Source organism: Pseudorca crassidens, chromosome 19 (assembly GCF_039906515.1).
Source record: "Pseudorca crassidens isolate mPseCra1 chromosome 19, mPseCra1.hap1, whole genome shotgun sequence".
Classification (NCBI taxonomy): Eukaryota; Metazoa; Chordata; class Mammalia; order Artiodactyla; family Delphinidae; genus Pseudorca; species Pseudorca crassidens.
The window spans coordinates 11,452,608-11,477,832 of record NC_090314.1 but is presented as its reverse complement, the minus strand read 5'-3'; the positions used below and the strand labels follow the sequence as shown (position 1 = coordinate 11,477,832).

The 25,225-nt window shown below is 48.9% G+C and overlaps 1 protein-coding gene across 16 annotated transcripts in view; it reads left to right on the top strand.

The window, feature by feature from the left end:
* The window catches only part of DNAH2 (dynein axonemal heavy chain 2), an 87,871-nt gene that overhangs the window by 39,827 nt on the left and 22,819 nt on the right, over nt 1-25,225 (top strand). For 15 of the 16 annotated variants that reach the window (XR_010937462.1, XR_010937464.1, XR_010937463.1 and 12 more), the window contains exons 32-61: nt 2,032-2,249; nt 2,465-2,566; nt 2,897-3,022; nt 3,499-3,609; nt 3,918-4,106; nt 4,551-4,654; nt 4,755-4,944; nt 5,482-5,662; nt 6,400-6,527; nt 6,857-7,009; nt 7,292-7,417; nt 14,253-14,471; nt 14,698-14,815; nt 15,028-15,164; nt 15,674-15,811; nt 15,903-16,061; nt 17,726-17,878; nt 18,057-18,148; nt 18,478-18,676; nt 18,829-19,053; nt 20,041-20,145; nt 20,891-21,079; nt 21,279-21,364; nt 21,493-21,623; nt 21,781-21,930; nt 22,284-22,451; nt 22,699-22,859; nt 23,139-23,278; nt 24,700-24,832; nt 24,944-25,083. Coding sequence is in view for 9 of the 16 variants with exons in the window: in XM_067715626.1 (XP_067571727.1) it covers nt 2,032-2,249; nt 2,465-2,566; nt 2,897-3,022; nt 3,499-3,609; nt 3,918-4,106; nt 4,551-4,654; nt 4,755-4,944; nt 5,482-5,662; nt 6,400-6,527; nt 6,857-7,009; nt 7,292-7,417; nt 14,253-14,471; nt 14,698-14,815; nt 15,028-15,164; nt 15,674-15,811; nt 15,903-16,061; nt 17,726-17,878; nt 18,057-18,148; nt 18,478-18,676; nt 18,829-19,053; nt 20,041-20,145; nt 20,891-21,079; nt 21,279-21,364; nt 21,493-21,623; nt 21,781-21,930; nt 22,284-22,451; nt 22,699-22,859; nt 23,139-23,278; nt 24,700-24,832; nt 24,944-25,083 (4,471 nt within the window). In the remaining 7 variants the exon portion in view is untranslated. Of the gene's footprint in view, nt 1-2,031; nt 2,250-2,464; nt 2,567-2,896; nt 3,023-3,498; nt 3,610-3,917; nt 4,107-4,550; nt 4,655-4,754; nt 4,945-5,481; nt 5,663-6,399; nt 6,528-6,856; nt 7,010-7,291; nt 7,418-14,252; nt 14,472-14,697; nt 14,816-15,027; nt 15,165-15,673; nt 15,812-15,902; nt 16,062-17,725; nt 17,879-18,056; nt 18,149-18,477; nt 18,677-18,828; nt 19,054-20,040; nt 20,146-20,890; nt 21,080-21,278; nt 21,365-21,492; nt 21,624-21,780; nt 21,931-22,283; nt 22,452-22,698; nt 22,860-23,086; nt 23,279-24,699; nt 24,833-24,943; nt 25,084-25,225 lie in introns of those variants that run through there. The other variant, XM_067715632.1, reaches the window with a different exon arrangement.

Genomic DNA, 25,225 nt, shown 5'->3' with positions numbered 1-25,225 from the left:
GGGGTTAACGATAGCTATTTCTCAGGGTCTTTGTAAGGATAATAGAGGAGTATGTAGCACTCAGTACAGTGTCTGGCGTAAAGTTAGTGCTCAATCATTAGTACTGTGCCTCAAGAAACACTGATTGAGGAGTCACTCTTCTTCTCTAGCTGGTTCATTCGATGAGATGATGCAGGTAAATGAGATAATGCAAATAAAGCACTTGTCACATTAAACGGCACAGAGAAAACCTTTGGTTACTATGAGCTATTGTGACTTTAATTGGTTTATCAGATTAGCTAGTCGTTAATGTAGACATTTTGGTAGGCATGGGGATTGGGTAAGGGGATGGGGGAGAGATGTACACATAGTGAGGTCTGGTTGATTGTGCTCGATTGGCGTAAAGAATCAGGAAGTCACGTTTGGCGACGGGTACCTACAGTGCATGTCCTGAGAAGAGTTTTGGCATGGGGTACGGAGGACCTTTGTTTTGCCAAGGGCCAATCTAACAATTCTTCATTTTCCCAAGAACCTTAAGTATACACATCAAAAAAAATTATTATTCAATTACTCGGGTAAAATATAAGTATTAAGATGTGCAAAATTGAGTGACAACATGAATTTTTTAGAAATAATACTGGAGATAATTGACATAATTACATTTTAGAACAATCTATAAGCAGAGCCATCTCTTCGTTGAACCCACAGAACAAAGCTGTGTGGTCCACTGCTACCGGGTCTCCCTGTGGTCTCCAGGGGCTACTCAGGTGGTCGCTCAAAGGTTCTAACAGCCTGTAGGCTTTGTACTTGAAGGCCTGAGGGTCACCTCAGAGTTCAGACTCCGTGACATCCATGCTTTCTTCAGAAAGCTAGAAACTTGGAAGACCAGGAGATCAGCTAATCAAAATCTAGTGCTGGGAGAAAACTAACATTATCAAGAACCTACAAATGGGAACACATTTTATCTTATGTCTCGAATTTTTCTTTGAGGTGGATCTCATTACCGTTTTACAAAGAGGTGAAAGCTCCCTGAGGTTAACCGACAAGCTAATTAAGTGAAAGAGCCGCAGTTTGGATGGCCATCGTCTGCCTCCCAGTCTAGTTTGTTTGTTTGTTTGGCCACACCGCACAGCTTGTGGGATCTTAGTTCCCCAATCAGGGGTCGAAACCGCGCCCCCCTGCAGTGGAAGCTCGTAGTCCCAACCACTGAACCGCCAGGGAATTCTCTCTAGTGCCCTTTTTGCTCTGTCACGAGGGACACTGGCAACCCCAGTGACTGCAGACCCCTTTCATTGTGTGCGTGTGATATGTATTTAAATCGAATGGGGTTTTTTCCCAATTTATTTATTTTTGGTTGCATTGGGTCTCTGTTGCTGCACACGAGCTTTCTCTAGTTGTGGTGAACGGGGGCTACTCTTTGTTGCAGTGTGTGGGCTTCTCATTGCGGTGGCTTCTCTTACTGTGGAGCACCAGCTCTAGGGGGCGCGGGCTTCAGTAGCTGTGGCACGTGGGCTCAGTAGTTGTGGCTCACGGGCTCTAGAGCGCAGGCTCGGCAGTTGTGGCGCACGGGCTTAGCTGCTCCACGGCATGTGGGATCTTCCCGGACCAGGGCTTAAACCCTTGTGCCCTGCGTTGGCAGGTGGATTCCTAACCACTGCACCAGCAGGGAAGTCACAAATCTAATGTTTTAACTTGTTGAATTGTTTATGTGCAGAACAAGCTCTGATTTTCAGAAGCTCTTGGGATGATCGGCAGAGCCCCACTTCTTTGGTGGGAAAGGACTGATGGGAGATGTAGTTATATTAATGGAATTGTATAATTAATGCGTAATGTATAATGCGTACAATAGTGTATAATGGATACTTAATAATGAATTAATGAAGAGGATGGGAAAAGAGTGACTGGGGACACTGCATCTGCTTCCAAAAACCATATGGCAGTCTGTGCCCCAACACTCAAGAGCTGGCAAAGTGGATATAGTTGGAGGCTCCAGATCTACTCAGGGCAATGGTACAAGGGCCACCAAATATCATTCACTGTTCTCTTCTCCAGGCCTCCTGGACACATTGATAGAAATGAACACAATCCTGGAAGACATCCAGAAGTCTCTGGATATGTATTTAGAGACCAAGCGCCATATTTTCCCCCGCTTCTACTTCTTGTCCAACGATGACCTCCTGGAGATTCTGGGCCAGTCCCGCAACCCAGAGGCTGTGCAGCCACACCTCAAAAAATGCTTTGACAACATCAAATTGCTGAGAATGCAGAAGGTCAGTAGAGGTGGCCATGATGCAAAGGAGGGCAGGGGAGGGATGGTGATGTCAAGGTGTTCAAGGCCTCGGAGGGGACCGTGCCCTCCCAGCAGGAGGGGGATATAACGATTCTGGGTATCTGGGACAGAACTTTCTAGAATTGGTAATACAGAGGGGAGGGGGGAGGAGCAGAAATTACCCTCCAAGGGCTCAAGAGCTTCCTGTTTCTGCAGATCGGGGGACCCAGCAGCAAATGGGAAGCGGTGGGAATGTTCTCGGGCGACGGCGAGTATGTCGATTTCCTCCACTCGGTACTTCTAGAAGGGCCTGTGGAGGTGAGCTGCAACGAGGGCCTGAGAAGCAAGCTGACTCTTCTGAGTTTGCTTGGCTCTGTGAGGAGAGGGCATCTCTGTGAAGGGATATTAGTCACTTTTTGCCCTCCCACCTGCCATTCCTAAAACTCTTAACCTCTACCCTGCACCCGAACGTCGGACAGTCTGCCCCCTAGTCTCCATTTCCCTCGGGGACGCAGGCCGGCCGCTTCCCAGCTCCTGCTCTTCTCTTGGGCCCCAAAGCCCCGGAGTCCTGTTTCCCAAGCACCTTCACTCTGGGGACTCCCGACTCTGGCCCTGAGGGTGAGCCACCCTGTTCTCACCTCCCCCCAGTCCTGGCTTTGTGATGTGGAGCGGACCATGAGGGTGACCCTCCGGGACCTTCTCCGGAACTGCCGCCTGGCCCTCAAGAAGTTTCTTAACAAGAGGGACAAGTGGGTGAAGGAATGGGCTGGCCAGGTGAGCTGGGGTCAATGGAAATGAGGGAACAAGGAGGACCGAGCCGAAAGGAAGCAGCCAGTGTAAAGACAGGATCTTCTTCTTCTTTTTTTCTTTTAAATATTTATTTATTTATTTGGCTGCATCAGGTCTTAGTTGCAGCATGTGGGATCTAGTTCCCTGACCAGGGATAGAACCCAGGCCCCCTGCACTGGCAGCGCGGAGTCTCAGCCACTGGACCACCAGGGAAGTCCCTAAGGGCAGAATCTTGAGTCGCACAAAAGGCAGGTTTCCTGCCCCCTGTTCTGGGCTGCGGCCCCAGAAGCCTGCACCGTGGACCCTCAGCTCCTGACTTGGGCACGTGCCCATCCTTCAGAGCAGTTTAGGCGTAGTGAGAGGAGTAGCAGCTGGTCCTGGAAGAAGCTGGGTTTTGGGAGCCGGGCTGTGTGTGTGGCCGGGGACAGGGCTTTGGAATAGAGCCTCTACACGTGCCCCAGGTGGTGATCACTGCCAGTCAGATCCAGTGGACGGCTGATGTCACCACGTGCCTGCTGACAGCTAAGGAGCGGGGAGACAAGAAAATCCTCAAGGTCATGAAGAAGAAGCAGGTGGGGAGCCCTGCCAGGACGGGAGAGGCCTGGAGTTAGAGCTGGAGGAAGGGGGCAATACGTTGGGTCAGAATTAGCGATGAGCTGGTGGGAAAGGTCCGAACGAGGGTGTGTTATGGGAGGCGTCCAGCAAGAAGAGGTTGGGTGGGTCAGAAGTATGTCTCCCTGTGGTGGTGTTGGGGGCCAGGAGCTGCAGTGGGGGAGGGGTCAGCATTGCGGTTGGATGCGGAATGATGCTGGGACGTGGCATGATTAGGGTTTGGTGGCATTGCTCAGGCCGCCTTCTTCTCTGGCACCTCATTCCGCAGGTGTCAATACTGAATAAGTACTCGGAAGCCATCAGGGGGAACCTGACCAAGATTATGCGCCTTAAAATTGTGGCTCTGGTGACGATAGAAGTCCACGCCCGGGACGTGTTGGAGAAGCTTTATAAGAGTGGCCTCATGGACGTCAACTCCTTCGACTGGCTCAGCCAACTGCGCTTCTACTGGGAGAAGGTGCCGAAGGGCCAGCTTCCCACCCCCGTACCCTAAACCCGATCCTAATGCTTTAACTAAATTCATGTTCTCTAAATACAGTAATATCCCAACCCACCCCTTAGTCCTATCACAGCACCTAATCCAGCTGGTAACTCTCTCTCGAACCTGCCAAGTAAGGAGTGGCAAGTGGCACTTTTCCAGGGAGTGCCCACTCTGGGTGTCGCTTGATCGGGACTCAGAAAGACTCCAAGCAGCTGCTGCAATAGTTTGGGCTGGACACGTGCAGCGTGACCCCCAGTTTCCATCTTGGCCGTAAGCCCGTCCCTCCTCCTAACTCTAAACGGAGCCCCCAGTCTTCTCCCTGCAACTCCCCTGCCGCTTCCAGTCCTCCTGTTGGCCATCGCTGCAGCTCTGTGTCTTCCTCCAAGCCCGCGCCTCTCTTACTCTGCCCTGTTTCCCTAGGATCTCGACGACTGTATGATCCGCCAGACCAACACACAGTTCCAGTATGGTTATGAGTACTTGGGTAACTCCGGCCGGCTTGTCATCACCCCGCTGACAGACAGGTCGGCCGTGGGGAGGCAAACAGGGGGCTTGGGGTAGGGGCAGCGAATGCCGAGCCAAGGCTTCCAGGAGTCCGGCTTGAGTCCTGTCCTCCATCCCCAGGTGTTACATGACACTGACCACGGCCCTGCACCTGCATCGAGGTGGATCCCCCAAAGGTCCCGCAGGCACAGGGAAGACCGAGACCGTCAAGGACCTGGGCAAGGCCCTCGGCATATATGTCATCGTGGTCAACTGCTCTGAGGGTCTGGACTATAAGTCCATGGGCCGGATGTACTCAGGCCTGGCCCAGGTTAGCATCCTGCCAGCCTGGCCAGGAGGCCCCTTTGGTATCTTTTAGTTCTAGAAAATCAGCTGAAACCCAGATCTGTTTCAGTGCTTTGTAGCTGACGACACTGTATCGCCTCAGTTAGTTCTTACCACTGGGGAAGTCCCTGCGCCTCCCTGAGCTTCACTTTGCTTATTTGCAAAATCACAAGATTATGTAAGGATCCAATAACTTACGCACACTGGAGTCGCTCAACACCCACAAGTTCCCTACCCTGGTCACTTTCCCACCCACACCTCTCAGGCATTCCCCTAGATCCTTCCTGTCTGATGGAAAGTTCTGGCCAGAAACCACAACAGTGCTACGGGGCCCCCTCCACCACACACACACGCACGCACGCACGCACGCGCGCGCGCGCACACACACACACACACACACATTCATTTTAGAGGCTGCTGCTCCTATCCAAACATTTCAGGGAGAATATGTTAGTCACAATTTTTAGTTTCTCCCAGTCTGGGGATACTTTTCTTGCTCCCAGCGACTCCCCCCCACCCACAGATGGGCGCCTGGGGCTGCTTTGATGAGTTTAACCGCATCAACGTGGAAGTGCTATCCGTGGTGGCCCAGCAGATCCTGTCCATCCTCTCAGCCCTGGCTGCCGGCCTCACCCGCTTCTATTTTGAGGGCTTTGAAATAAATCTGGTGTGGTCCTGTGGGATCTTCATCACCATGAACCCTGGTAAGGGCCTGGGAGTGGATGGGGCTCCTGCGGGGAGAACTGAGTGTTCAGGGCAAATAACTGTGCATCCCCCCACCCCCTGCCAGTGTTTTTAGCCAAGTGAAATGTGGCTAAAGACCATAAAGTGTGAGAGAAGGATAAACATACACATTTCTGGGACGAGGGGTGGCAATCTTACTGTTCTCCCTAAAGGGATGAATAACAGCTTGCAGGCATACATGTAGCCCTAGTCTTTTAAAGTGCTTAGCCATCTTCTTTGGTTGGACTAGCTCCCAGAGTTCTGGTGTGTCTGCCATCCCTTTTGCCGAATGGGAGAATCTCCCCCAGAGTGCAGGGCCTAGGGTCTCTCATTACTGGTGCCTGAGAACAGCTCTGGGGGAAGGAACTAGGAGAAAACAGGAAAGGGTTCCGGTACTGAAAGAATCAGATAAACAGGTGCAATTTCTATTAGCACTAACGTGAGTTATACATGGAACTTGGAGAGATGGGAACTTGACAGCTCTGTGATTTGAGTTTGAATCAGGGCCATGCAGAAGGTTAAGGAAAGGACCAGGGGTAGGAAGGAAGAGCAAAGTGGTGTGGGAAGAGCCAGGGCTGAGATGAGAAAGGAAGAGGTCTCAGAGTTGGAGCTGGGGAGAGAGTTAGGGATGGAGCTGGGGATGGGGAAAATGGGACTGATTGGGAAGTAGGTCTTTGGGAAGCAGTATGGATTCTGAATAAATGGCGCTCTTTTCCAGGCTATGCTGGCCGCACAGAGCTTCCTGATAATCTTAAATCCATGTTCCGTCCAGTTGCCATGGTGGTGCCCGATGCTACCCTCATTGCAGAGATCATTCTCTTTGGGGAAGGTTTTGGCAACTGCAAGGTATTCTGATAACCTCTTGTCTCCAACACTTTATTTCCCTTCCGTGATCATTGTCTGGACCGAAGAACCCCCCGGAGGCCTCATAATCAGCTTATCCTACGAGGAACTTACATGGCTGTCAGTAGGATACGGAGGGAGGGCTCCCCTCTGTGGTGTCACTGGTCCTTGATGGCGCGATTCCCAGGATCTTCTCATTAGGATTGTGCACAGGGCCCTTCCCAGCCGCTCCAAGTCCCGGGACCTAGCTTCTTGGATCTGTAACTGTCCCTACATGAAGCAGAGGGATTGGTGGGGAGATGGATTGTTTCCTCCTCTATTTTGTTCTCCAGGTTCTGGCCAAGAAGGTGTACACACTTTACTCGCTGGCCGTGCAGCAGCTCTCCAGACAGGACCATTATGACTTTGGCCTACGTGCCCTCACCTCCCTCCTGCACTGCGCTGGCAAGAAGCGCCGCCTGCAGCCGGATCTGTCTGATGAAGAGGTAGATTGAGGACACGACCGTCGGACCTTAACCTCCACTGTCACTGGTCCTATGCGCCTTCACTGAAGTTTTTGAGATCCTTACTTTCGCTAGCTTAGGTTTCCCGCCCTCCTGCCCCTCCCCTCAGGTGTTGCCTGAGTTCCACCTGTCCTATCGCTAAAGACTAGCTCGGATGTATCCATTGTTCTTAGCTCCTGCCTCTCACCCAGTTGGAGAGGAAGGGCCTAATGAGTACCTCGGCCCTGGCTTCGCGAGCCTGAGTCTCTGTCTTTTCCCATTCAGGTTCTACTGCTCTCGATGAGAGACATGAACATCGCCAAGCTAACTTCAGTGGACGTGCCACTCTTCAATGCCATCGTGCAAGATCTGTTCCCCAGCATCGAGCTGCCGGTCATTGACTACGGCAAGGTATCTGTTCCTCAAGACTCTCCCTGACCTCATGTGTGAATGTGGGTCTGGAAACAGGACACCTGGCCTCCAGGCCTTGTTCTGCCCTTCACTAGCTGTCCATTCACTGGCTGTGACTTTGAGCAACACAGTTGGCCTCTCTTTGGGCTTCCTTATCTATAAAACCATACAGGCCTATTCAAACATTCTACTTTCTCACCTCAACTCCCTACTCCCTGACTCAGCAGCTCAAGTGCTTCTACTCATCAGTTCCTTGACTTCACTGAGACCGCTGATCCCCTGGCCTTTCTACTTTCTACCTGGTAGCCCTCTCCTGTCTCTACCTGTCTTCTCATTCAGGGAGTTTTGAGGAGAGACTGCTAGGAGCTCTTTGATATGTGAGAGGAGTGGGATGGAAGAGGCCAAGGAAGGAGCATTTTAGAAAGTGTAGGAATTTTCTTCTCTGGCAGTATGGTAGTTTAGATACCCTGAATGATTCTTTCGGTTGAAACCACTAAAATGCTGGATAAAAATATAAAAATACATCTTTTAAAATGTATTGCTAAACTGGCAAGAAAGAAAGAATCCTGGGATGAGGAGGGGGAGTAAAAGCAGGGAGGCAAGTGAATGAGAAAGCTGGATTTCTCCCCGAAAGTTTTTGTTGAACATAAGGCACTGGGGGTAGGAGATGAAGCAGCCCACATTTTGAGGTATAACAGAAAACCCAGTCATGCATAAACTTCCGTCCACAAAGGAAAACACCTTCAGTAAGTGGGAAAATGAGAAACCCACCACTGACGAGGGTCCATGCAGTAAAGAAACATGCTTGTCGTGACCTTTGATGATGAGAGGAAGGGGCAAAATCTCCTTTGAGATTTCCTAACCACAAGTCAGCCCTCACATGGTTCCTGGTCATAATTTATTTTAATGTGTAATGCCCCAAGTCTCAAATTTAGAACTTAATTTAAAGTATTTCCAGTTTGTTAGTGTCTCCCCCAAGTGACTGGCAGAAGCAAATGCAAATTATTTCTAGAATAATGAAGCTTCAACTTAAGCCTCAAAGAATTCTCATAAAAGTCCAAGAAAATGAGCAGCTTCTGGTCAAAAATCACAAAACACACAAGGAAACAAGATACTATGAATGGGATGCCAAAGAACAACAAAACGGAATCAGATCCACAAAGACTTCAAAGATGGAAAATAATCAGCACAGAATTCTAGAAATAACTAAATTTAATATGTTTAAAGAAATAAGAGAGGGGAATTCCCTGGTGGTCCAGTGGTTAGGACTCTGCACTTTCACTGCCAAGGGCAAGGGTTTGATCCCTGGTCGGGGAGCTAAGATCCCGCAAGGGCAAGCCGCACAGCACAGCAAAATGAACAAAGAAATAAATAAAAATAAAGAAACAAGAGAGGAGCTTGAAACTGTGATCCAGGAACAAGAGACTTCTAAACAAAGTAGGATTGAAAAGAACCAACAGCGTTCCTACAAATGAAAAAATATTATAATTGAAATGTTAAAAATCCAGCAACTCACAGGGAGGACTTCCAGATAAAAAGGTGGATTAAAAACAATTTTGTTTCCTTTTGAAAACCTGCTACAACTACTCTAAAGAGATTTTTACAAATAAGGCATCTATACCCGAAAGAATGGGGAGAATGGGAGAGGCAATGACAGCAAAATTGTGACATGGGAAATAAATGAATCAAGTTGTGACTTACTCAGCAAACCTGAGAGGCTGGAAGTGGGGAGAATTGTGAGTTGGGAGTAGGTGGGGGGAGTGAGTAAAGGAGGTGTAGCTGAAATGAGAAGGATTGGCAGCAAACAGTCTTGGGAGCAGGTCTCCCCTTCTCTGCGACCCTGGATAGCCGTGCCTCTCCCACTTTGGTGGAAGACTAGAGGGTAACAATAGTAGGTCTCTGGTCTGGGGGACACATGGTATAGTTGAGGGCGGGAGAAAACTCTATTAAAAATGGGGATTAAGTGAATGTTTACACATTGAATGCTGAGACCCTTAGCCTTCTCTGAAGCCCCCAGCATGCCGGCAGCCAGCCAGCCAGGAAATTGCAAGAGTTCTCTCTGGGGAATCTCTCTGTCCCAAGAGGAACGAACAAGACATCGACAATGGAAATGTCCCCACGGAAGTCCCAGATAAATCATCTACAGTGACACTCACAGTCTACAGGCCCCACTCACACACTCAGAGCTTCCATGCAGCTCTTTAGTCCTCCACCCTTATATATGAGCCGAAAACCAAGGCTCACCACCCATCTGAGGAAGGCCTCTAACATGAAAGCAGCCAAAACAAATAGGAAAAAGCAAACTGGAGAAAATAGATAATGCAGAGAGAAGAAAAGTTTTTAAAATAAATCTATCATTAGTATACTCAGAGAGAAGATTAAGGTATTGTATCCATGAAGTACTGATGAAATGCTATTGGAAAAGGAATATTCCAGAGAATAGAGCAGAGCAGACAAGGCGGGAAAGAGATTAAGATTCAAGTGCCAGTCTAGGAAAGACAACACTGAAATACCAGCAGTTCCAAAAAAAGTAGGAACAGAGAAAATGGAGGAGGCCAGGATCAGTAATGAAACAATTCACGAAGAATCCCCAGAACTGTAGCATCTAAGTTTCCATAATTAAAGGATCTATAAATGCATGACATAATAGATAAAACAAATCCTTACCAAGGCTCAGCATTGTGAAATTTTAAAACACTAGGAAAAGGAGAAGATTTAACAAGCTTCCAAAAAGGGAGAAAAAAAAGAGATGACATGCAAAAGATCAAGAATTAGAATGTTGGACTTCTCAATAGCAATATTGGCTCTGTAAACAATGAAGCAGGCTTCAACATTCTGAAGGAAAATTATTTCCAACCTCAAATGCTATACCCAGACAACCTGTCACATAGGAAGCTAGATCAGAGATATTTCAGACAAGCAGACTCTCTAAAAAAAAACAAAAAATTACCTCCACTGCATCCTTTTCTCAGAAAGCTACCAGAGGATGTGCTCTACCACAACGCAGGAGCATTCCAAGAAAGAGGAAGATAGAGGACACGGGATGACAGTTGTGTACCAGACAAAGAGAGAAGCCAATCCAAACTGAAGCAAATCTGAAGGTTCAGGCAGACTTCTTTGTTTTTTTTTTTTTAAGGTTTTTTAAAAATTATGATTTATTTATTTTTGGCTGCATTGGGTCTTAGTTGCAGCACATGAGATCTTTGTTGAGGCGTGCGGGGTCTTTCGTTGTGGCGCACGGGTCTTTCTCTTTTCTAGCTGTGGCGCGTGGGCTCCAGGGCTCCAGAGCGCGTGGGCTCTGTAGTTTGCGGCATGCAGGCTCTCTAGTTGAGGCACGCGAGCTCAGTAGTTCTGGCATGTGGGCTTAGTTGCCCCGTGGCATGTGGAATTTTAGTTCCCAGACCAGGGATCGAACCCACGTCCCCTGCATTGTAAGGTGGACTCTGCACCACTGGACCACCAGGGAAGTCCCCAGACTTCTTTAAGAAGAGGAAATCGATAACCTGGTGAGAATAAAAGTTTTGAGAGACTTAGTCAACTGGCAGAGTTTGGAGTTGAGTTAAAGATCAGTATATTAAAAACTAAGCAAACAAAAAACCAGAGCAACTGTTAACCCCTAGGGAAAACCAAAAAGTTGTGCAGGAAAGGAAAAATAATCATGTATTGAATCATATACATTGTTATACTAATATTTAATACTGTTTACAAGAGACACATGTAAAACGTAAAGACAAAGGGTGGAGAGTCAAAGACTAGAAAAATACATCAGGTAGACACTAATCAAAAGGAAGCTGGGGTAGCAATATCAGACAACATAGATCTTAAGGCAAAATGAATTACCAGAAATAGAGTCACTTCATAATAATAAAAAGTTCAATTCACCAGGAAGATACAACAATTCTAAATTTGCATGCATCTAATAATATGGCCTCAAAATAAATAGAACAAAATTTTTCAGAATTTCAAAGAAAAATAGACAAATCTACAATCGTAGTGGCGCTCTTCACATCTCTCAGTAACTGATAGGCCAAGCAGACTAAAAATCAGTTTTGTTAAAGAAGATTTGAACAACACAATCAATCTTGAGTTAATCAAGACATTGACAGCAATTGCATTCAATAACTGAAGAATAACCATTTTTTTCAAGCATACATAGAATATTTAGGTTACTTGACCATGTAAAGGTCATAAATCTGCCTCAAAAATTTCAAGGGAATTTATTCAGAACACATTTTCTGATCACAATGTTAACTCTACTGATATCAGGCAAAGTAGACTTTATGGCAAGAAGAATATTAAAGATAAAGGGGGACATTTCATAATGATAAAAGGGCCTATGCTCAGAAAGATATGGCATTCTAAATTTGTATGCACTTAATAATAGAGCTAGAAAATGCATAAAACAAAATCGACAGGACTAAAAGCAGAAACAGATAAATCCACAACCCTAGTGGGAAATCTTGACATGCTTCTCTCAGAAATTGATAAAATAAGCGGATAAAAAAATCCATGAAGGGAGTTTCCTGGCAGTGCACTGGTTAGGACTCAGTGCTTTCACTGCCATGGCCCGGGTTCAATCCTGGTCCTGGAACTAAGATCCCACAAGTTGTGTGTTGTGGCCAAAAAAAAGAAAAAAAATCCATAAAGATACGGATTTGAGGGACTTCCCTGGTGGTCCAGTGGTTAAGAATCTGCCTTCCAATGCAGGGGACATGGGTTTGATCCCTGGTCAGGGAACTAAGATCCCACATGCCATGGGGCAACTAAGCCCGTGAGCCACGACTACTGAGCCCGCGTGCCACAACTAGAGAGAAACCCGAGCACTGCAACAAAGAGCTTGTGCCCCACAGGGAAAGTTCCCGCATGCCACAACTAAGACCCGACATGGCCAAAAATAAAATGAATAAGTAAATAAATATTTTTTTAAAAGATGCGGATTTGAATGCTTTTAACAGATTTGACCTGACACATGTAGAACATTATATGCATATAATTGCAGACACATATTCTTCTCAAGTATGCAAGGAGCGTTTACCAAAATTGACTGTGTGCTGGATTATTAAGTAGCGGTCTCATAAACGTCAAATGATTGAAAATTATACAGAGGATGATCTCTGACCACAATAGAATTAAACTAGAAATTCGTCACAATATATAATTATTCCAAATGTTTGGAAATTAGGCAATACAATTCTAAGTAACTCATGGGTCAAAGAAGAAATTACAGGATATTTTAAACTGAGTAAATAGAAAATGTGACATTTTAAACTTTTGGCATGATGCTAAACACGCACACACACACAAATACACCCAAACATGCTAATACAACTAATTCTCAGACAGTGGAGGGAAGTAGTAGGGGTGAGGCCTGTTAGTGGTGTTTGAGAGATACAAGTAAAATCTTGCATTGTTTGAACTTACTTGGTTGCATTGGCTGTGTATTTAAAAATGTCACACTCTTCTGGGACCCACGTGGGTCATGGTTCTATAAGCATTTCTTTATTTTTCATTTTTGTTTTTAAAATTTTTAATGGAGTATAGTTGATTTACCGTGTTGTGTTAGTTTCAGGTGTACAGCAAAGTGACTTAGTTTTTTTTGTGGTACGCGGGCCTCTCACTGTTGTGGCCTCTCCCGTTGCGGAGCACAGGCTCCGGACGCGCAGGCTCAGCGGCCATGGCTCACAGGCCTAGCCGCTCCGTGGCATGTGGGAATCTTCCCAGACCGGGGCACGAACCTGTGTCCCCTGCATCGTCAGGCGGACTCTCAACCACTGCGCCACCAGGGAAGCCCTAAAGTGACTTAGTTATATATATATATATTTTTTCACATTCTTTTCTATTATAGGTTATTATAAGATATTATATATAGTTCCCTGTGCTATATAGTAGGTCCTTGTTTATTTTATATATAGTAGTTTGTATCTGTTAATCTCAAACCCCTAATTTATCCACGCCTTTCCCCCTTTGGTAACCATGAGTTTGTTTTCAATGTCTATGAGTCTGTTTCTGTTTTGTAAATTAGTTCATTTGTATCATTTTTTTAGATTCCACATGTAAGTAATATCATGTGATATTTGTCTTTCTCTCTCTGACTTAAGATGATAATCTCTAGATTCATCCATGTTGCTGCAAATGGTATTATTTCATTCTTTTTTATGGCTGAGTAATATTTCATTGTATAAATATACCACATCTTCTTGATCCATTCATCTGTTGACAAGCATTTAGGTTGCTTCCATGTCTTGGCTATTGTAAATAGTGCTGCTATGAACATTGAGGTGCATGTATCTTTTTGAATTTGAGTTTTCATCTTTTTAACTTAGGTGATGATTTGTTTAATGTCTGGCTCCCCCACCAGACTGTGGGCTGTGCGACAGGATGAACACTAATTTGTTCTCAGCACCCAGCACACTGCTTGGCACACACTTTAGAGGCTTAATAAATATTTGTTGAATGATATTAGAAAAGATGTGTAGAGCTGCGTGTCAGACATTGTGTTTTACATTGACTATCTTACCTAATACAACAGCCCTATGCGGGAAGTACCATCATTGCTCCCATTTAACAGATTAGGAAACTGAGGCTCAAAGAAGTTAACTTGCTCAGGTTCACATAGCTGAAAGCTGGGGCCCCAGGCTGGCTGACTCCAGAGCCCAATCTCTCAACTCTGCAATTGGCCAGCCTCCCAAGGAACAAACAACTGTCAGGGTGCGGAGGGCCCTGGTGCAATTTTTAATGGTTTGCACATTATCCTTCCAGGTATCGGTGAGCTTTTGAAAGTCCCTTACAAGCCGCACCCTTTTTCTTCTGCTTCCTGTATTTTCCCTTCTCTCAGCTGCGGGAGGCCATTGAGCAGGAGATTCGGGATATGGGCCTGCAGACCATCCCGTTCACCCTCACCAAGGTTATCCAGCTGTATGAAACCAAGAACTCCCGCCACTCCACCATGATCGTGGGCTGCACAGGCAGCGGCAAGACTGCCTCGTGGAGAATTCTTCAGTCGTCCTTGTCCTCCCTGTGCCGCGCCGGAGAGCCCAACTTCAACATTGTCAGAGTACGGACCTGGGACAGTGGGGCCACTGGAGGAGACTTGAGTAGCAGGAAGACAGTGAGGCTGGGGGCAGGGGTGCGTAGGTGTCTGGGAGGGTGGTGCAGACCAGGAGGGCGGCCTGGGAGGGATGAGAGAGACAGGGGCCAAATACAAATACCTGGAAATAAAGGAACATCTTGGGATTTGTGTCAGCCGGCAGCTCAAAACCCCCTTCCTGTGTCATTTTTAGGAGTTCCCTTTGAACCCTAAGGCACTGTCCCTAGGGGAGCTGTATGGGGAATATGACCTCAACAATAATGAATGGACAGACGGCGTCCTGTCCAGTGTCATGCGGACGGCTTGTGCAGGTACCCAAAGGATCTTGGGGCAGGGAGAGCAGATGCCTAAATCTCCTGTGTGGGTGGGCAGTCTGGGGATAGAAAGCTCATTTTGGGGGAAAAACTGCTTGGGGAACGCGGAGATCACCAGGAAGCAACTGCTTGCGTCTCCAGGGAGATGAGTGTGGAGGGAGGGCTGGGTAACAAAGCTCTGGTTTCCTTATCATCTACCTCCGACCAAGACGAGAAGCCGGATGAGAAGTGGATCCTTTTCGATGGCCCTGTGGACACACTGTGGATTGAGAGCATGAACTCTGTCATGGACGATAACAAAGTGCTGACCCTTATCAACGGAGAGCGCATCGCGATGCCTGAGCAGGTTCGGGAGTGGAAACTGGAGGGCCTGGGGCAGGGCTAAGGGGAAGAGCAGGGGCATCCAACAAGAAGGGGAAGTTCTATAGGAACGCCTAGGAGGAGGATGCCTGGATTCAGGGCAACCTGTGACTGAAGAAGAAATGCCTGTCTTACCACAGACTCTGAGGACAACTGTATAGAAAACACGATGTATTAGGACGCACTGTGTGGACTGAGGCAGCCTCATTGCCACTGACATATGAGGGATGACCTTCCGTTGTGCACCCAGAGTTACAATTCGTGGGCTTTTGTAAAGCCCACCCTTTCCCACCCGCTCAAACAATGTGAGCGAGAGAGTAATTTTTCATAAGGATGACCTTGAAGAAACCCTGATTTCTTTTAACAAACAAATCATTTGTAAAGCTTAGGTCTTTATTCATCCTGCCACACGTGGTACTCAGTAGAGACACCTTGGGGCATCAGAATTCTGGGTGTTTTTATTACTGAGGGAAAGACAAGACAATATATCCATAGGTGTCTCTCCTGTTCGAAGTGGAAAACTTGGCAGCGGCCTCCCCAGCCACCGTGTCTCGCTGCGGGGTGGTGTACACTGACTACGCTGACCTGGGCTGGAAGCCCTACGTTCAGTCATGGCTGGAGAAGAGGCCAAAGGTACGAAGGGAATGGAGGAGAGGAAAGGAACCGGTGGGGCCTGCGGAGGGGACACAAGAATAATTCAGAGCCCCTGCTTATTCACCTCCAGGTAGAGGCAGAGCCTCTTCAGCGCATGTTCGAAAAGTTCATCAACAAGATGCTGACCTTTAAGAAGAAAAACTGCCACGAGCTGGTGCCCCTCCCGGAATACAGCGGCATCATCTCCCTCTGCAATCTGTACTCAGCCCTGGCCACACCGGAGAATGGGGTGAGGGGGGACCAGGGCAGGAAGGGCTCTCGACCTCCCGGGACAACTTCAGGGAAATGGTGTGTCTGAGACACAATTGGAACATGAGGCTTGAGTGGAGCAGAGACTCCAAGGGGAGGCCTCACCAACCGTGGAGGCAGCGAGCGGGGTGTGTGTGTGTGTGTGTGTGTGTGTGTGTGTGTGTGCGCGCGCGTGTGTGCATTTGCATGCGCGTGTGTGTGCTCATGCGCGCACATGTGCATGCACACTGGGAGGCCAAACTAAGGACTCTAAATCAGATATAGTACACAATGGGTCTCACTGTAATTTCCTGCCCATATCTGGGAGCTGAGGATAGTTTATTTGGTTCCTCATTTCTCCATCCTTTCAAAAATTAAATATTAAGTCTTAGAATCTGTGAGGCCTTAGGATACTGTTTCTTTTTTGTTTGTTTTTTAAGAATTTTTTTTTTTTTGGATAGGGACCACTTTTAAAGTCTTTACTGAATTTGTTACAATATTGCTTCTGTTATACGTTTTTTTTTTTTTTTTTTTGCGGTACGCGGGCCTCTCACCGTTGTGGCCTCTCCCGTTGCGGAGCACAGGCTCCGGACGCGCAGGCTCAGCGGCCATGGCTCACGGGCCCAGCCGCTCCGCGGCATGTGGGATCTTCCCGGACCGGGGCACGAACCCGTGTCCCCTGCAGCGGCAGGCGGACTCTCAACCACTGCGCCACCAGGGAAGCCCCTATGTTTGGTTTTTTGGCTGCAAGGCATGTGGGATCTTAGCTCCCCAACCAGGGATTGAACCCGCACCCCCTGCATTGTAAGGTGAAGTCTTAACCACTGGACCGCTGGGGAAGACCCTGGGATACTGTTTCTGCTGGGAGGAGCTCCCCACCTAATCTGATGAGGGGTTTTAGAAATTTTCAGATTAACTGATATTTAAGAAAATTTTTGTTTGGTTTAGAATTTTGGAGTAAGGACCAAAATTGAGTATTTTTCTGTTGAGATTAAATTACTGCCTAGAAATGGTTCATATTGTCTTTAAGGACATTGACAGATCACTCAACTATTAATATAAAGTTATATGACAATTAAGATCTATAACAGTGTGTGCCATTCCTGGTATGGTTAATATAAATTAAAACCATGTGGGTGAAGTTGCAAAATGACATAGGGGAAAAGGACAGTAATATAGTGTCAATGGCACCCAGCTGCTAAGGAGGACTGGGTAGGGGGAAGAACGCTGATGAACAAAACAAAGAGAGGAGGGCAGTCTAGGCAAAGGGAATGGCTTCTGCAAAAACACAGAGACACAAGAGTCAGTCCCCGCTGGGCAGGGTGGGTGATGGGTGGATGGTGTTGGCGGTGTTACAACCCCTCTTCGCTGCAGCAGAGACCCCGAGAAGAGGATGCTGAGATGTGTGTTGAGCTGGAAGGACAGACTAAAGATTCTGAATTCAATATGGTAGACAATGGAGTCTCAACACAATTTCCCACCGTGTCGCTGTAACTTCGTAGGTTTAATTTAAATGTTTTGACTTAGGTTTATCTACAGCCATACGGTTTTCCAAACAGAACCAGGAAGGGAGGGAAACTCTAAGCCTTTGTGATGAGCTGCCAAAATTAGACGCCTCCACCTCTTACAGATTTACGGTATTTCCGTTTCTCCTTTTGCACCCAGGTGAACCCAGCTGATGGTGAGAACTTTGTCTCCATGGTAGAGCTGACATTTGTGTTCAGCATGATCTGGTCTGTGTGTGCCTCCGTGGATGAGGAGGGCCGCAAGAAGATCGACAGTTACCTCCGAGAGATTGAGGGCACTTTCCCCAACAAGGTCAGGGCCCTCAAACCCAGCTGCCCTATTTTTCTGCCTCCCTAATCCTTAGACTCTTCTTGAGCCTCAGCCTGCCGCCCAGCTCTCTTTCTTCTGCCCAGTGGTCTGTGAGCGCTTTTTCTGGGCAGGGAAAAGCTAAAGGAAGGCTTTGGTAACCCGCCACACGTTCCCTCCTCAGGACACAGTGTACGAGTATTTTGTGGACCCCAAGATGCGGAGTTGGACATCATTTGAGGAGAAGCTCCCAAAGAGTTGGCGCTACCCTCCAAAGTGAGAGCCGGACCTGGGGGGTGGGTCAGGCTTGGGGCTGCGGTGGGTGGGCGATGTGGTGAGAGAGCCAAAGAGGGGTGCAAAAGTGAGCTGTAGGAAGAGAGGGTGGATCCCAAGGCAGAGATGGCTTTCCAGTGCGGGAAGTGGGATCTAGAGGAAATGGGACAGGGTCCTTCAGGAGAATGCCTGATCCCCGGACCCCGCAGGAGGCAGGCTTGGCGATTAGAGAGTGGTGATGCCGGAGGAGGATAAACACTGCGGGGCAGAAGGAAGCGGGAGTTAGAAAGGAGCGGGCCACGATCTTGAGACACAGTCCCTTTCCCCACCAGCTTCCCCTTCTACAAGATCACGGTGCCCACCGTTGACACTGTCCGCTACAACTACCTGGTGAGCACCTTGGTGGCCAACCAGAACCCCGTCCTGCTGGTGGGTCCCGTGGGGACTGGAAAGACGTCCATCGCTCAGAGTGTCCTGCAGTCCTTGCCCTCCAGCCAGTGGTCAGTGCTCACTGTCAACATGTCTGCGCAGGTGTGTGGCAGGACCCAGGGCCAGGCCGCCAGCTCCCTGCTCTTTCCCTGCCTCTGCTCCCCCTTGGGATCCAAGTGCCTGGTCGACACTCCTCTCTAACCCCGTATTTCTCCTGGGGGACCCAAGCATTCATTCTGTGCCTTTTTCACCAGACCACATCCAATAATGTGCAGAGCATCATTGAGAGCAGGGTGGAGAAGCGAACCAAGGGTGTCTATGTGCCATTTGGAGGCAAAAGCATGATCACCTTCATGGATGACCTAAATATGCCAGCTAAGGACACGTTTGGGTCCCAGCCCCCCCTGGAGCTGATTCGCCTCTGGATTGACTATGGCTTCTGGTACGATCGAACAAAGCAGACCATCAAGTACATTCGAGTAAGCATCCCGAAAATTTGTTCTTCAGGCCTCCGTTCCCGCCCATGATGGGTTCAGTCCCCGCTCCTCTGGGACCCCAGGATAGAATCCTGTAAGCCTATGTTCCTCCCCACACAGGAGTGTCCTGCCTTTCTCAGGACCCAGACATCTGGCTCCTAGGTTATCAATTCCTGTTAGTAACCCTCCTCACTGACTGTCCTGTGCTTCCTGACCAAGGGAGCCTGTCCTCCAACTTCCACTCCTTTCCCAGGCCTCTTATTCCTTGCTCCCATGGCAACGCTGATGCCAGCCAGAGCTGCCCATAACCACGTCTCCAGGCCTCTCCACCTCCCACTGTTTCAGTAACCACCTCCGCTCCCCACCCAGAATCCAGGTGTCTCCCTTCAGTCCTGGCTTTTCTCCCATGGGATTCTGAATGTCTTGTTTCTTTTTCCTGAATCAATGGGCAGCCATTCCAGCCTGATATCTGGGGCACTCATCTGTCTGGCCCTCGGGGTCCAAAACTCACCTAATAACATATTCATACGTTTCTGAGAAAAAACACGCACATACATACACAGATACATGTGTGTGTGTGTGTATATATATATATATATATTTATTTATTTATTTATTTATTTATTTAAAATAGAAAAGAAGAGAAAGTCTAGAAGACGTAATCAAATGTTGTTTTTTTAACTTACCTCTATTTTCCAATTGGGAACATGGATTATAATGATGAAATAAGAACAAATACATTACTTTAGTAATTCTGTAAAAGTGTCCCAAATCCCTTCCTTCCCCTCACCTTTCCCTGCCCCTTCTACTCCGTGTTTCTTCCTGCTCTTTCTGTCCCTGTCTTCCCTCTTCCTGTTTGTCCCTCCATCTCCTCTCTTCCTCATGGCTCCTCTCACATCCTCCCTATTTCCATGCTCCCTCTCTTCCCATCCTCTCGCCTGTCTCCACCCCCCACCCCACCCCCCACCCCATCTGGTCTTTGCTCTCTAGGACATGTTCTTGATGGCTGCCATGGGCCCTTCCGGGGGTGGACGGACCGTCATCTCCCCAAGGCTGCAGAGTCGCTTCAACATCATCAACATGACCTTCCCTACGGTGAGGGCATCCTGAGGGCTGGGGGAGGGGACTGTAGAAGGCCAAGCCATCTGTGGCTCAGAGAACGACGGGGCAGATCACAGAGGGGCCCAAGGACCCCCCGGGCTGAGTTGCCTTCAGGGAGCTATGATACGTGGAGGGGAGACCGCTCTCTGCAGGAGCCTTGCTTCTGCTGAGCTAGGAGAGCTGCAGGGTGAGAGTGTAGCCTGGCTCCGGCATGTGAAGCCTAACAGTCCCAGTGGGCAGAGAGTGGGGACCAAACGGACAAGGAAGGTAGAGCCTCCAAAGCAGAGAGCTGGGAGCGGCCCAGGGCTGGGGTGAGGCAAGGGAGGCACTCAGGGGCACCCAGAGCCCTCAGAAGTCAAGAGAAATAATATTTTTCATGTAACGTTAAAAAAAATTTATGCCAAAAATTCACAATGAACAAGATGCCAAAATTTTAAATAAGTACAAGGTCAGTATAGTACCGTGCTGAGCCTCATGAGAGCCTGAGGCAAAAGGAAAAACCAGCAATACGGATCCCGTCTTTATTTAAAATGTTCGTATTTGTTCATCGTGGACCGTTTGCATTAATCTTGATTTTTAAATACTACACTAAAGCATTATTTCTCTTGATTTATGAGGTTTTTTTGTGCCCCCCTTAAATTCTGCCCCCAAGACAAGTGCTTTTCTCCCCTGACCCTAGTCCCCCCCTTGGGTGAAAGGTCACGAGCCTGCAATGTTGAGCCTGAGAGCCTGTTTCTAGGAGTCGCAGATCCTCCGGATATTCGGCACCATGATCAATCAGAAGCTCCAGGACTTTGAGGAAGAGGTGAAGCCCACTGGGGATGTGGTGACCAAGGCCACCTTGGATGTGTACAACACTGTGGTACAGCGCTTCCTGCCCACGCCTGCCAAGATCCACTACCTCTTCAACCTTCGAGACATCTCCAAGGTGAAATTCTGTCAGACCTTGCCCCTTTGGCCCAGCACGGCCTCCTTGGAGGCATTCTCCTCTCCTCAAAGTAAGCCTTGGAGCTCAGTAGCAGCCCACACACCCCAAACCACCCCCATCCGGGAATGCTGCTTTCTCTAAAACTTCTGGAGGCACTCTCTTCCCTCCCTCCATCCCACTAGCCACGCCCCTTCCCTAGGTTTTCCAGGGCATGCTGAGAGCCAGCAAGGACTTTCACGATACCAAGTCCAGCATCACACGCCTCTGGATCCATGAATGTTTCAGGTGAGGTAGCTGTGCCTGCCAGGTCCAGGCCTTCCCAAGCCGAATCCTCCACCCCCCACCCGCCTGTCCCTTCCCCAAGACCACGCTCCTCTTCATTCCCAGATCTCACCCCAGCTCCCTCCCAACAGAGTCTTCTCTGACCGACTAGTTGACACGGCAGACATGGAAGCCTTCGTGGGCATCATAAGTGACAAACTCGGCTCCTTCTTTGACCTCACATTTCATAACCTTTGTCCCAACAAACGTTCTCCCATCTTTGGTGAGCTGGGAGCTGTGGCCCCTCTAGGCTGGAGACCCTTAGGAGATGGGTTAGAAGGGGAGGCGGGGCACCAAGTCCCATGGATGCGTAGGGCCCTTTGGGGAAGCCTGGGGAGGACCAGGCATTTGAGATCTGCCCCCCTCTTCCCATGACCCAGGGGACTTCCTGCGGGAGCCCAAGGTGTACGAAGACCTGACGGATCTGACGGTCCTGAGGACAGCCATGGAGACGGCGCTAAATGAGTACAACCTGTCACCCGCCGTCGTGCCAATGCAGCTGGTGCTCTTCCGAGAGGCCATTGAACACAGTGAGCACCTCCTGCTCCCATCCCTTCTCCAGCCTCCCAGTTATGGGATATTCCAAGGAAATGGGGATCTCTTCCCAGGTTGCTCCCAAATCAAGTCTCAGAAGTTGCCTTCCTCCCTAACCCCAGATGTGCTTGTGGCCATGGGTGGGCTTTTCCTTGATGATGGTGTTTAACAGAGATGGTGGACGTTGAGAGTTGAATTGCTACGAGTGCTTCAGGCACCAACCTCTTGCCACGCTGCCTGGTTCCTCTACTGCAGTTTTAGTCGTCCCAGTCCCCAGCCTAGGGCCTGGAGGTCCCCTGAGGTTGTTCAACCAACTCATTACCCCCACCCCCTACCCCCTACCCTCCAGTCACACGGATTGTGCGGGTCATTGGACAGCCTCGGGGCAACATGCTCTTGGTGGGCATTGGGGGCAGCGGACGCCAGAGTCTGGCCCGCTTGGCCTCATCCATCTGCGAGTACATCACCTTCCAGATTGAGGTCACCAAACATTATCGAAAGCAGGAATTCCGAGACGGTAACACTGGGTTTCTGAGATGGAAGAGGGTTTGGGGCTGGGAGTGAAAGATCAGATGCCTGAACTTCCTGTGATGACAAGTGAGAGGAGGGATGGAAGCCGGGTAGGGAGCCGCGCCAGGCCCCAGGTGGGGTACAGGACGGTGTCATGTATGTGTTGCCAGCTGGGGGAGGGCTCCTGAATCTCAGAAGGGGAAGGAGGGACAGGATGCTGAATCTGAAGAGTGTTTCTGTCTCCTCTGGCCCAGATATCAAGCGTCTGTATCTCCAGGCTGGGGTAGAGCTCAAGGCCACGTCCTTCCTTTTTGTGGACACCCAGGTTGCTGACGAATCATTCCTAGAGGACATTAACAACATCCTCAGCTCAGGCGAGGTCCCCAATCTCTACAAGGCGGATGAATTTGAAGAGGTGCGATCCTTCCACACCCACTACCAGTTGGTTCTTTGGCCTTCCTAACTAACCCCTTCTCACCTAATCCCAGAGGATGCTGCCGTAGCACCCCCTCCCTCCAGCCCCCCATTAGGTGGTGCTTCCTCTTCTGCCATCCTCCCTCGCGGGACGCTAGGTGGGCCGAGCTGCTTTAAAACCCACACCCTGTGAGCCCAGCGCCACCCGCTGCTCCCTCCTCCCTCCAGCCCTGGGTTCTGCCCTTGGAACCTCAGCCCTCTGACTGCGGCTTCCACGCAGATCCAGACGCTCATCATAGAGCAGGCCCGCGCCGAGCAGGTGCCCGAGTCCTCGGACAGCCTCTTCGCCTACTTCACCGAGCGCGTGCGGAACAACCTGCACATCGTCCTCTGCCTCAGCCCCGTGGGCGACCCCTTCAGGTGACTTGTTACAGCCTTCTCCCTCGAGGCCCCCACTCATCGCGGGGTCCTCCTCCCCGGTTCTGGCCTCTGTGCCTTCTTCCGGCGAGACTCCGGAATGGCGCTGGCCTCTCCAGCCCTGTACACCCCGTCTCCTGGACATAGCCTGTGTTTCCTTCAGCACGTTCCTGCTGCTTACATGGGAGCCTTTTGGTGTATCAGATTTCTTTATTTTTCCGGAAGATGGAGGTGGTTTTTATGTTTTGTTTTTAAATTTTTAATTGTGGTTAAAAACACACATAAAATTTAATCATTTTAGCCATATTTTTTTCAGATTTGTGGCTTGTCTCTTCACTTTCTTTAAGTTTTTGGCGTTTTTTTGTTTTTGCTAAAGAGAAGTTCTTAAATTAAAAAAAAAAATGTTTATTTATTTATCTTGGTTGCCAGGTCTTAGTTGTGGCACACGGGATCTTTAGTTGTGGCATGCAGCCTTCTTAGTTGCGGCATGCGTGCAGGATCTAGTTCCCTGACCAGGGATTGAACCTGGGCCCCCTGCATTGGGAGCGCAGAGTCTTAACCACTCTAGGGACCAGGGAAGTCTCTAACCGTTTTTAAGTATACAGCTCAGCAGTGTTAAGTATATTCACACTGTTGTGCAACAGATTTCGGGAACATTCTCATTGTGCAAAACTGTAACTCTATACCCACTGGACAACTGCCCATTTCCCCCACCACCCCCAGGCCCTGGCAACCACCCTTCTACTTTCTGTTTCTGTGAGCGACCACTCTAGATACCACATAGAGGTGGAATCATACAGTATCTGTCTTTTTGTAACTGGCTTATTTCACTTAGCATAACGTCCTCAAGGTTCATCCATGCTGTAGCAGGTGTCAGAATCTCCTGCCTCTTTAAGGCTGAATAATATTCCATCGTGTGTATACACCACATTTGATCCATTCTTGGTATGACTAGATTTTCAAGGGCATTGGAAAATAGGACGACAGAGAACTTGTGCAGAGAGGCGGTTTGGGTTACCATTTTGTTTATCTTTTCATCTTTTTGGTTTATGGCATATTTACCATGTACCAGGCTCTGTGCTAAGCATTTTACATGTGTCACCCCATTGAATCCCCTAACAAGTCTAGTTAGTATGTTTTGTTATTCCCATTTTAGAGCTAAGGGAAATGACGTTCAAAAGATTACATCACTTGCCCCGAGATCCACACCTAGTTGGTGTGGAATCGGGTCTTTCTGACCGCAGAACCTGTTTCTAAACCCTGCACTGAATCAGCTCTGAGGGGAGCAAAACCTGGACAAGGAGACACAGGGGCACGGGGGTGGGGCTTTTAGGTTCCTGGGGAGTGGGTGGGGCTGTGACGAAGCCCCTCGCTGGAGGCTGAGTCTGCGATTGGGCTTAACTGCCTCTCGAAACCCACGCCAGGAACTGGATCCGCCAGTACCCAGCCTTGGTGAACTGCACAACCATCAACTGGTTCTCAGAGTGGCCCCGCGAGGCCCTGCTGGAGGTGGCTGAGAAGTATCTGGTGGGAGCAGACCTGGGGACGCAGGAGAACGTGAGGCCCTCCTCCCCACCTTTCCTCACCCCCCTGCACCTCCCGCCCATTTCTGTTCTCTGTCTGCCTTTACTCTTGCTCTGTCTCACCTCGTCTATGAATTGGCCTCAGATCCACAGGAAGGTGGCCCAGATCTTCGTCACCATGCACTGGTCAGTGGCTCAGTATTCCCAGAAGATGCTGCTGGAACTTCGAAGATACAACTACGTCACACCCACCAACTACCTGGAACTTGTATCTGGATATAAAAAGTACGATGAAGAGTAGGGGGCACAGAGGGCCAGGGAGCTTGGTGTCTTTCGAGGGTGCTTGGTGAAATGAAGTCAGGGAAGATATCCGGGAGCTGGCCAAGGGGACCCGCTCGAGGACTGGGATGTTGATGTGGGATGGCAG